At 42.4% G+C, this 12,740-nt stretch overlaps 1 protein-coding gene across 1 annotated transcript in view; it reads right to left on the bottom strand.

Moving 5' to 3' along the window:
* Positions 1-12,740, bottom strand: part of DDAH1 (dimethylarginine dimethylaminohydrolase 1) — a 57,453-nt gene that overhangs the window by 4,574 nt on the left and 40,139 nt on the right. Inside the window, exons 2-5 of the mRNA XM_053950873.1 lie at positions 12,562-12,661; positions 11,422-11,495; positions 10,714-10,833; positions 204-347 (exon numbers count right to left, since the gene is read on the bottom strand). Of these exons, the coding sequence (XP_053806848.1) occupies positions 204-347; positions 10,714-10,833; positions 11,422-11,495; positions 12,562-12,661 (438 nt within the window). The remainder of the gene's footprint in view (positions 1-203; positions 348-10,713; positions 10,834-11,421; positions 11,496-12,561; positions 12,662-12,740) is intronic.

A 12,740-nucleotide genomic window follows, 5' to 3' on the forward strand; every position in this document is an offset into this window, starting at 1 on the left:
AAATCATTACACTTTACACCTCTGTTTTCCCTTTTTTCTAAGTATTTACAGAACAGACATGGATTTGCCAGCAGGTGCCAAGCCATCCATCACTGTTAATCAACATGAACATTCCGAGTGCACGTGGCTGCCTGGCTGTGGCAGTCACTCACTGCAGCAAGGGAGCTGCCAGGGCCTCGCTGGCACCCCGGGGTGGCTCTCACCTTGGCACTCTCCGGGTACTCCTCGGGGGCTCGGTGCAGCAGGACGTGCCCTTTGCTGGGAATGTTTAAGTAGATGCAGTTTGCTGCGGCATCGTCAGGCACTGTCAGCTTGTCGTAGCGGTGGTCACTCATCTGTTGCATGGTCTGCCAGGAGACAAGGTGCAGCTATTTAGATCAACCACATTAAAGAAATGGGAGAACAGAATCTTCAGAAATAGCTAATTGTGATTGCCAAGGCAGTCAAGGGCCATTTTGCTATGCAGCAAGTACAGATATTTCCTTTTATCTCTGCCTTTACGGAAGAATCTACTAAACCTAACTGAAAGGAGCAATAGAAAACCTTTGTGCAATGGTTCTTGCAAGCAGCAGGATTAAGCAGGGCATTGGTAAGCATCCTCTGTGGGGTCTTTTCCTTGAGGATTGCACACTGAGTATGCAAAACTGCTCCTGACACTGACTGAGACTATAGGTGCTCACCACCTATTAAAAAAAAGCAGCATTGTTCAGTATTTATGTAATGAGCATGAATTAAACCGAACAGGACAGGAACGGTTCCCAGTTTGGATACCTGCCCAATCTTAATTCTTTTCAAGGAGCTCCGTTCTGCTTTGCAGGCAGTTACTCTTTCACTAAGCACCTGTGCTGGGGAGCAAGCAGGCACGTCTGTGCTAATCCTTGTTCCCAAGGGGACAGCACAATACCCGCCTTGCAACAGGAGAGCTCCTGGGCTTCAGAGGTTTGGGTTATAAATATAAGGCTCATACACAAATGTAGACCCTGGCTGGCTGGAATTTCAGAGACAGAGACTCTCAGGACATGACAAGCATGCAATCCCATGCTTTGGATCAGATCCATTTTAGTAAGGATGGGAAAAGCCTGACTCCAAATTGTAGCATTCCAGCTTTACATTGGCTTCAGCCTCACAGAGACCAAGAACAGCACAGAACTGAACAAGGCTCAAAGTCCAAAACTTTGGTCCTACTGAAAGCCTAAGCAAATTGCAAGCGTTTCCATTTCTGTCTCTGTCCACCTGTGTTCCCACATACATTGCACATACATGCAAAGATGCAAACAAAAAGAAAAGGCTTTTTTTTTCAGCTTAAAATAAACTAATATTATCTTTAGAAAAACCTGGTCTTTTGTTAACAACATTTTTCAATTAAATTCCCTTCTCAGAGATTTACATCACACAGCAGAAAGTAGACCTCAATTTTAGGCACAGTTAAGTTTGTCATTAAGTTGCTTCCAAGGTCATTCATCTGCACTACTTCTCATTCATTAAAGAAATGTAGCTGATTTATGACAGGGTCTACACAACATAACAAAGAACTCATGCTTGCCCACACCTATGGTAAGTAATTCCTTTATAGGTCTACATTTTTCATGTTCTAGCCTGAGTCATCCACATCCCGTAGAGAACATGAAACTCACAACAAAGAATGCCATGCATTCTTGAGGAAGTGTTATCAGATTGTCATTTCTTGTTCCTTCTCATGTTATGAAACTCTCCCAAGTTCCCAAGGACACATCTACCTCCATAAAAGGTTAATGTGTTTTTCTGGGCAAGAATCCTTGCACCTTTACTTCATTAGATGTAATTTTGTATTTTCATATGTTTAGCACAGTTGCTATAATTTTTTATAATTTTGTTTATAAAATTTTGTATAATTATACTTTTTTATAATTTTGTTTCTGTTGTGTTGCCAAGATGAGTTTTATGCTGCTTTCCTTGATGTTGCAGATGTCTTGCACCTAGTGTGGCTCGTCTACCTGGTAACCAGAGTGAGCAGACATGTCCTCTACCTGCAGCTTCCCCGTTCCTTCCTATACAATGTTTTTAAGTCTTTACTAAGGAAACATTTATTAAATCTGCACTAAAATACACATATCAGTAAAAGAAAAGCCACTATGTCTGGATTTCACTAAGCTCCCAAACAGTTGCTCTTTCTCCACTCCTTGTTGGAAACAGAATTCTGATATTGCAGGTTTTCTGTAGGAACATCAGAAATATATTGTGAATCACTGTGAAATGCTTCCATATGAAATTATGAAAGAATTCTTAAGCAGGAGAGTAAAGACAAATCCCCCATTTATTTGCTTCTGCAAAATGCTGAAGTGGGAACCACACCAGCAAGCAGAAAAAAAGGACAAGTGGCAGGGCCCTAAGTGCCTCAAGGACCAGCTTTGGGGAGCCCGGGAGATGATGCAAAGGACACATTAAAAGGATTGTTTTCAATATTAAAAAGCACACAAACGGTGGCTGAATTAGTTCAGAAACACATGAGAAAACCTGAGTGAGAAAGTGAGACAAAGCAGCACAGACGTTTGAGGACACAGCTGTGATAGTGGGACTGGGATCTCAGCTAGCCAGAACAACACCACAAGAAAGCTTTTATTACTAACTGGAGGTTTGACAACACAAGATTACTCTTTTCCTCAGCTCTTAAGATAAAAAAGAAATCATATTTGCAAGCTTTCATCGCTGTTGTAACTACGCCTGACCCTTGCAGTAAAATTTCAAAAACCACTTACTTGAGAGAGTGCCCAGGCAATAACACCCCAAACCTGCCCCACAGGGAGGCTCTGGATGCAGCAGAAATGCACCAATACGACACAATCAGGGCACTTTACAGACTCATGTGGTTTTCTGTATTTCTATTATGTGAAGTCATTAAGTACAAGTGCCTGGCCAGATTGACTCCAGGGCAGAGAAAAGTAGATAAAAGCAAGGTCCTTTGATTGTATTTTCTCTCAGATACATCCCAAAATATGATGCATTTATAGAGGGCTGGCTTTCTGTCCACAAACATTGTACAATCAGCTATGTTAAGAGCCAGGCACTTCCCGCGTGCCTAGTTTTTCTGGGAATTTTCTTCAGCCTAAAGAGGGTAATTTTCACTGCACATTCTCTCAGCCCTTAGTCATGCTTTCCTTATGTTGAAGTCATCCACATAGCCTAAAATGCCTTCTCTATAGTTTTTTTCACAGTGTGTCCTCAGACAACTGAGGTAATGGATAAGTTAAATAATCCTAACTATGAAGCAGCATTATACATGAAGGAAAAAAGTGTATGCGTTTTGGGTCCATTATCTCTGACGGAACTAAGATGACTGCATGCACTTTTAAAAGAGGCCAAGCCTAGCTACAACTGTTCCCCTCTCCATGAGGAAGGCCCCAGTCTGAGCCCTGCTGCCTGCTCATTCTGGGATTTACTCACATCCAGATTGCTGCAGGACAGAGAGCGACTAAACCCACCTGCAACGCACATTTTTATCTCCAACTCCCCGCAAGCAAAACCAAACATACATTGAATGTTCCTCTTGCTAACAGGGCATTGAGCACCACACTTAAAAATGTCTGTGTGATGCTGACAGAGAAGCCCAGATTTCCAGGGTTTGATGTTTGTATTGATCAGCCACTGTTTTCCTGACTGCCAACATTTAAAAGAAGAATCAAATCTAAGCTCAAGTGGAATGTATGCAACCCTACACCCACAGGATCATTCCCTCACCAGCTTTCAACTATCCTTTCTTAAATCCTTCAAGTCAAAGTATTCTTAAGAGAAAACTAGTCACATCAAAGTATTTCAGGTAATTCTTCTATCCCACCTCTTTTCTTTCTTTCCAAGCACATTAAACTTTAGCCCATTTGACACTGATGCTTAAGCAACCTTTGACCTGGGATCCAAGAGAATGAAAGGTGTGAGAAAAGATTAAACTACGTTAAGGTTTCACCTACAATGACAAAAATGAAGTATTTTTGTGGTGCAGGGCAACTAAAACTGCAATAACAGCAACAGGCAGTCACGTGGCCCCAGGCTGGATGGGAGTTTGGATGGTCAACATGTTTCTTTTCTCCTTGGAGGAAGGACCACTTGTCTGGGAACAATGTCGGGCTATGCCTTTAGGCAGCAAAGGCAAAAGATAAGGACAGGCACCTGGCCAGTCTACTGCCATCTGGAGGGACAGCTGAGAAAGGTAAATTAGTGCTTGCTACCTGGAAAATACTGCTGATTGCCAAATCTGCCTTTTAAAAATTCTTGCAGCACCCAGAAGAGCTTCTTTTTTTAGTGCTGCATGGTAGGCTGTCTCCAGTCTCAGGTGAGAAGTGATGGTACCCACTTTTGCATCCCAAGATAGGGAGTGGAGGTGACCAAGATTTGGTGCATGGTTCCCAGGAACCTCAACTCATCAGCTGTCATACAGAGTGACACCAGCTCAGCACTGTCCCAGGCCCAGGAGTCTGCCCAGTTTGCTTTTCAACATGTAGCAAGGTAGCTACAGAATTCAGAGAGGTACTGTGCAAGGAAACATTTATTTTCCTTTCTTTTTTTTTTTATTTGCCCCTTTAGAGTTTACATATTTTTAGAGCTCCCCAGATTCTTGCACTGGAAGACACAGTGAACAAGTGCTCCCCAGTCACCTTTTCCACATCATTCCTGACTTTTTAGGCATCTATGATCCTATCTTAGTTGTCTTTTTTCCAAGTTATAGTCATAGCTAGCTTAGTTTGTCTCCTTAGGCAAGCTGTCCAGGCATCTGTCAGTCCTTATGGAACTTTTCTGAATCCTTCCAGTTATACTTCACCTTTTTTTGAAATGGAGGGCCTATGCATACAACGTGCACACAAAAGACCACATGCAGATGCACCACAGCTTTATCAGTGGCAAAATGATGTTCTCCTTTTGGTTTTCAGCTGAGCTACAAACTTCAACAAGCTCAGGATCTCGTTTCTGCAGTAATGATCAGTCAGAGCACATTATTTCATATGTGATGCTCTGAATAACATCTCAGTGACATTCAGAACTGTCATTCTCTCTTGTCCCGGCTGCACATCACTTTACACTGAAACCAAAATTCATTCACTGATTTATTGCCCTGACTGTCCTTTGAGTTCCGTCCTCATTTCTTCATATTTAGAGAAACAATTGGCACTGGAGAGAGAAAGCAGCAGCCTTTGGGTTCAACGCAAGAAAGTGCAGGACAGAGTGGAGCCGATGAGCTGTGCCCCAATGCTGTGTGCCTCCTACAGGGACTCAGCAGCTTCTCAGAGTTTCCTTCAAACAAAGCAGTGACCATGAAACACTTGGCTAGGCTGGCCAGAGGGGACAGAAGGGCAGAGCTGGAAAAGCCAGCGACCTTGCTGGAATGTCAAGATGTATCAGGAGTGTCCCCTCTGACATGCAGACAGGCAGAAGAGACAACAGTGTAGTAGTCTCAGTAAGGAAGGGGCCATCACAGCCACTGTAAGCAGCATAAATCAAAGGAGAATGATCTAAGCCTTCTTGTCAGGCACTGAGAAGTCTGACAGAGATACAGGACAGGACAGCACAGACCTACAGATGCAAGCTACACTGAAGATCTCTTTGAAGCCAGCAGTGCCCTGGTCTGCCATGGTCCGTACTCCAGATTTCTTAGTCCATCCACAGCCAAAGTCTTGCTTTAATTTCTGCCTAACACCCACGGTCTCAGCAGCTGGGCTTTGGGCTTTGCCTCCCTGCTGCACCCTCTCAGTCATGTTTTCCAGAAGGAAGAGCTCTTTTAAGCAACCTCTCCCACCCTGCTCCTGCTTTTCCTGGCACAGGACGCCTTTTGCATCACCACAGATGCGATGGGCACAGAGTGTCATTCGTGTGCACACCTGCACTGCTCTGCCCCTCTGAGCCACCATCCCTCGTGGCCACACTCTCACCTGCCTGCCAGCTCTGCCAAGGACCACTGCAAAGGGAAACCATGACCTGAGAAGAGAAAAGGAAGCAGATTACGTGGGCTGTTGTTTTCAGTTGAGAAGGCAGGAGCACGAACATCCTGTTGTTTGGAACAGGAACTCAGGGAGAGAATAGTCAAAGGGAAAAAAAGAAGCAAAGGAATAGAAACATGAGTCCCCATTTACGCAAAGCAAATGACATCTTCTCAGGCAGCCTCTGACCCAACTCCTGTGGCTGACAGCCTTACTTTTGAGGAAAAACACGTATTGAAAGGGACACTTTCCTCATCCTTTAAAAACAAACAAACAAAAGTGATTAATACAATAATCTCTAGTATATAAAGTATATACTTTTGAGTCTTTATCTCCCAAAGATTCTTCTGCACATATGCAAACTGAACAGCACTAACACTCAGATAAGTGCAGTGGCTATTACATAATCTAAAATTAATTCTAAGTAAAACACAATGAGCTGACTTTTTAAGGTAGGAGGTCACCTGGCACTCAGTGAAGACCTACATCCTCTGAGATGGTACGTACCCGTAAGTCATAGAGTAATGAAGAATCAGAAGGAGACAAAGGAAAGTAAATAGAATTTTATAAGTTGATTAATTAATTGATTGATTATAAATGGATTAATTTTCCTATGTACAAGGCTGAGAGAAGCAAAGTCTCATTTTTTAATGTTTAGCTTTAAGGGGAAACTTTTTTGTATTTCTTCTCAACACTTCTTTGTATTTCACTAACCTTTCTTTGCTCCCACATTAAAAAGAAAGTCAGCATTCATCTGCACTTTCTGCTAATTCCCTACCTGATGTCATCTTCTTTGGGTTATTAATATTAGTAATGATTTCCACAGCAACCCATTGTGATAGCATAAATAGAGGATTATGACTTCATGTGGGGAATAAGCAGAGGCACAAATGATGAATTCTTAAGGAAGAAGAGATAATGTTTTCATGCAAACTTGTGCATTACTAGAAAAGACAGTTGCTATACAGACAATAGGAAAAGCAGATTCAGCTGAGCCTTTTCCTGCTGCATGGCAGTACAGGCTGTTTTCCAAGAACTCCAGAGAGATGAAGTTCTCCCTTAGGTGTCTGGAGGCACTTCTGTGGCAGAGCTGGGAACCCCTCTGCTTTATCCAGGCACTATAATCCTCCTGTAATGCAGGGAAAGAGTATTCAGTTCTTCAAAAGCTGGCACATTGCAGAGACTTCAGTTACACAAGATGGAGTAAGAACAAAAGGCATTTAATCAAAGGAATGGGGGCAACTGCCAATGCAAGAACAACTCCTTGTGCTCAAGTCTTTAAAAGCTCTGCTCTTAGCTTGGATACAGACCAAGGGTATAGTTACCCAAAAGAGACTCCTTTCTATATCATCCTTAAGATATGGTTTTGATAAGCCTCCCTTGACCATTGTCAAAACAGCTGCATTAGCAATAGTGTCCTCCAGGGAATAATTTAGGGGAGGAATGAGCAGCTCCACTCCCAACAGAAGATATTGAATGAGAGAGTCAAGAACAAGGCACGACAATCATGTCCAAGCTTTTATTGAAAGCAGAAGGAAAAAATAAAGGTATATTGCTAAAGTTGTGGCATTACACTATTGCAGACTTTCCAACAGAGTCGTGACCATAAAGAAATCCCATTGAATAATGAGGCTGGACTCCAAGATACCAAGGACCAGTACCAGATGTGACCACTGCTCTGGGACCTGCTGGGACAAGTCTGTGAGGGGACACGAGAGGTTACACTATCAGCTGCATCACCTGCTCTGCCTTGCATCCTGACTGGCAATGCCACTCAGTCCTGACATCTGCCACTGCCACACTGCCTCTGTAATTAGCATACACTCCTCTCAAATGACCAACTGAAATCCCAGATGTTCCACATACCACTCTGTTATTCCAGATCTCAGAGGAAATATGCCAGACTCAGCTGACTGCAGGGCTGAGCTCAGGCCATATGGTGGAATGAGTGCCCTCCCTTCCAAGACCCATCAGCAACCCCCAGCACCCTGCATTACCCCACATCAGTGGATTCACACCAAGGCTTTCTCTACCAGTCCTGTGGGGAGACCCCAGGGCTGGTCTTTTGGTCAATGCCTGGTATCAGAGCCTACCCAAAGGACAGACTCATTTCTCAACAGTGAGAGAACAACTTCATTAGTAGGAACTTGTTACAGATACAACCCACACTGCTTGCAAGGGAATAGTTGATCTTGTCAAAACTGGGAACAAATGTGCAACCCTCAGATGCTTTGGGATTACTACAGAGTTATGCAAAGGGTGACAGAGATGGTCTGATCAAGGACTGTGTCCACAATCTTCTGCTGCTGTCCAAGTCTTGACTCATCACAAAGTGAAGGGAAATTGTGCTCTGTATCAACCAATACAAACAGTCACAAATGTGGCTTTTCTGGATTTAGTATAGAGCTAGAGAATACAGAAAGGAGTGTGCAACAGATGCTGTGTCACAGTTCCCATCATCACCTTGCCTAGCTTTTGCCTTTGCTGCTGGAACCTGAACTGCATTATGTCCTGGGCCAGTTCCTGCTCTTCTGCTGTCCCAGCAGGACCCCAGGGCTCTGTCCCTTGTTGGGGAAAAAGCAGTGCAGAGTGCTCACCTGCAGCACTGCCACATCAACTCCCTACACTGGGACTGGCACTGGTGCAGCCCAAATCTGTCCTCAGTCACGTTCACAGTAAAGGTCAGCAACTCTGGCAGTGCATGATCAGAGCCCAAAGGTGACATGTTTACAGGAAATCCTGGCCTCACCGAGGGACCTGAAAAGTAATCCCAGGCTTCAGCGTCTCAACAGCCGTGGCTGATGTTCAAATGTGGAATTACATGTATGGAATTATAAACAGGTTTAACTACAAGAAGGAATTAAATGCATGCTGAAAACAGCAGAGGGAAGTTAAAGTTTCAGATGTGATAGTCACTAGAGGCCCCAGTACTTTCTGCACTTAATCTGTCTCTTTCTTTCACCAAGTTTCCTCAAGTGCCACTTTTTAGCTGCAGTCCAAATAAATACACCACACTTGCCAAAACCTGAAGAGGATTTAATGGTTAAAATGTCGCTTCTGATTTATTATCTGCTTCTAGCATGTGGTCTATTATCCTAAACTCTGTGGATTAATTTCCCAGCTCACTTGCAGAGCTTTACATTACACATACTGCACTGAACTCACGATCAATTGCACTTGGCCATATGTGAGCACCAGATGCAATTTCTTTTTCTATTTTTAAAGTATTGTAAAGATACATAAGTTGCACCAGTATGAACAATCAAGAAAAATCTCTATTTCAAACAAGAGTGCAAGCAGCTAAATCCTGTTTTAAATGTAAAACGTTAGCGTAGCACGATGTAGCAGTTCACTAGTAGCAGTTGCCTAATGTGACACGTGAAAACAACTCAATTACCAGAGATGGTTAAAGACAGCTCAATCATCTTGCGTGTATGATTGCATTTCCAGTCACAAAAAATGGCAACATGAAGGAGGAGTTTAAAATAACAAGCTGTTACAATAAAAGAGTGGCATGCTGGGCTGTGCCAGGCAACAGACTCAGCAGGAGCTCAGGGGGCTGTACTGTCACAGACTCTGCTGGGTAACAGAACAGCTGACAGCACTGCTACAGCTCAGCTGATCTGCTGAAATCCAAGGAGCAGCTTTTAATTCCAAGTGTCAGTTCCTCCAAGATCCTCTTGCACTTGCATTTCCACAAGACTGCGAGAAGCTGATTGCCAACTGAACTTTTTTTTGCTTTGGTGGCAAGAAAACAAAGACATTGTCAAAAAGCAAGAATTCAAATGTTAGGGGAAGCTGGTGATCAGCAGCACTGCAAATGCCATCATTTCCAAGACAGACAATTTACCCATTTGTTTGCTAAGAATTTCTCATAAGAGATTTAGACTCCTGGACAAACAGCTAGATCCAACTCACTGGAACATGTTCTGGGTAACTCCACATGTTGCTGTGCCATGGCTGCCTGATGTAACCTGTCAGCTCTCTAGGAGCATGAGAAGAGTACATGCCATGGGACAAAACCCTGCTCCAGCCCACACTCCCTAACCTCAGCTGGCAGGGTGTGAGCAAACATTATCCCCAGACACATGCAAATGTGCTGCTAAATGTCCAGTGCAGAGAAACACACTGAAAACTGACAGTTGATTTATTTTTAAAAATATATCCACCAACAATCAGAGACTGCTAGATTATCTTGTTAATTATTATGTTCTTTTAAAAATGTATCTGCTTATTACTTTACCTTGATTAATGCTGGTGTTTACTTGATGGTTAGTTACCAGCAATATTTGATCAAGTTAGACAAAAAATGGTTTTGGTTACAATAGCTAAACTGATGCACTGCAACATGATTAGCCAAGCTGTGCAGAAGGGTTTAATCAAACTGATGAGTTCTCAGATTAGCCCTGGCTCAAACTCAAATTGCAGCACTGAACAACCAGTATTGTAGTTGAATTTTGCTCATGTTTATAAACACTCCATACAAGTGTAGGGCCTCTTCCTCCTTCTTCATGACAGAACTTTTACTTCCCCTCCGTGAATTCTAAAAGTTATCCTTAAGATAACTGAAGTTAAATCAACATCACCATTCTCTTGCCTGATATCGACATTCTTTATGGTTTGCACATACAGGAGGCCCTAACATGAAGTTGTTGTTTCCTCTTTCACTGATCTATATGTATTTTAAAATTCCAGCATCCTTAAGCAGATATTTTAAAAAGATCAGAAAGAGACAGATATCATGTTTAGAATGTTTTCTTAGGTGCTTTACCTTGAGGGCTTTCTGTGCAGCTTCACTTGATCCAATAGCAATCAAGTTTGGTCCAGCCATGCTGCAAAAGCTCTTCAGATGCAAAGAATCATGAACAGGGACTGTGGAGACAGCATAATCCTGTATGGGAGTAAAGAAGGTGCTATTAATATTTTTAAAGTGTCCTAGTTCCATAATTATATGGAGACATTCCATAATTAATTTTACTCTCTGCAAATTATCAACCCCAGGGCACAGTGTCAACAGTTTAAGTATGGCACTCTCCTCTAGACCGGCTTGTCTTGTCTGGAGACTGGCATAAAATCCAGAACATGTTTTAAATAGTGCTATTGTTGCAGCCATAAAGACATACATTAAAATGCTTAATTAAACAGTAGGTACATAAAACCTCTCCAGGAACCAGCAATAACAACACAGGGCTGATACATGAGAACATGAAGAACGTGAGTGTTTATGTGCTCTCAAAAAATAACAGCCTCCCACTATCCAACTGATTTTTATGCAGCAATCTCACATTTCAGATCCAACTTCAGCATCTATCACTTTACAGGATGCTCAAACCTTTCAGCAACTTGTACCTTTGGGGTTTTTTTAATTAGGTCTTAAATAAAGTACATGAGTATGACAACCATCTTGGCCAGTACAATTGTTCAATTAGTTCAGTGAATGACAGCTTCTAGTTCCTGTGGCTTGAAGGAATCTACAAACCTTAAATGTGTCAGCCAGAATTTCTGCACCACGTTGATTTGTCCGCCTGGAAAGACCTACGAAAAATTCTCTGCCTGGAATGAAAAAGCAGACTAGCATTAGAGACATTCTGAAGCAATCTTTCAAGGATTTTCATGTTCTATGTTTCTTTTCTCAAGCTGAGTATTTAAACTGAAAATTCAGCATAGAAGAATGCAACCTGCAATTGTGAGCTGATAATCTAAAGCAATTAATCTTTTGCCAGAAGACATATTTAACCAGAAGCATAAATAGCTTCCTCTTCTAAATCTTTCCAGTGGTCATTGGGTCAGGAAAGACAACAGCTGGGCAGGATTAGTACACCACTGATTGACCATTTCCCTCTCCCTTTGAGATTTCCTCTAGTCTCAAGACAGATCTGCAGTCATCAGCATCCTCCAGCACCAGAGAAAATCGGTGCTGGATCTGCAGTGCCTTAGGAAGGCCTCCCTTCCTGGTCTGCCTCTGTAGGAGACCCTTCTTTCCCTGTGGTGCTCTAAGGCAGGCAGCCAGTCTCTGTGATGCTGATCAAAACAAACAGGCTTATTCAGCACAGGCAGGGAGTGCAGCCAATGTGAGAAAATGCCTAATGGGTTTAATGACATAAAAAACACAGGCAGTATCTTCATCCTTGAAGTCAATCATACATGTTAGGCTCATGACATCTGACAGGCAACTCCACCACATCCCTGATAAACTAAAAATGCAACTTTGCATTTAATTCATTGAACTACTGACAATTGTCTGCATCAGGCTTTTACAAGTCCTGAAAACAAGTCTGGTGAATGTTAGCTGCTCGTAATGAGAAATATGAAACAGCCCCAGACAGCTGACTACTGAAAGCATTTTTCTTATTGGCACTTTACAAGCTAAAATAAAATCTGTATGCACAGTGCTGTTCTTTGTAGTGTGTGTTCTGCTACTCCATTTATTCAGGTATTAGGCAGGACATTGAGGGCTGCACTGAGTACTCATCTCTCAGCAACCTTCGTGACATTTAGCAAACAACAGATTCAGCAAACCACAGGAATGACATTTCATTATGCTGGTATCAGACAACGTGCAGTCTTTAGGGCAGTCAGAACATGTAAATAGCAAATTCACTACCTGTAATTACTATACCTGTAAATAAGACGTCTCCACCGTCCAAGGTTGCGTTTTCATCCACCATCTCAATGATATTAAGGTTGAGACTTTCTAATACTCTCTTCATGGCTTCAACCTGTTTAAAAGGAAGTTATTAAGGACATATTGTACTGTTGAAAATTTATTTTAAAACCTGCCAGAAATACATATAATTC

Source organism: Vidua chalybeata, chromosome 9, assembly GCF_026979565.1.
Source record: "Vidua chalybeata isolate OUT-0048 chromosome 9, bVidCha1 merged haplotype, whole genome shotgun sequence".
Lineage (NCBI taxonomy): Eukaryota > Metazoa > Chordata > Aves > Passeriformes > Viduidae > Vidua > Vidua chalybeata.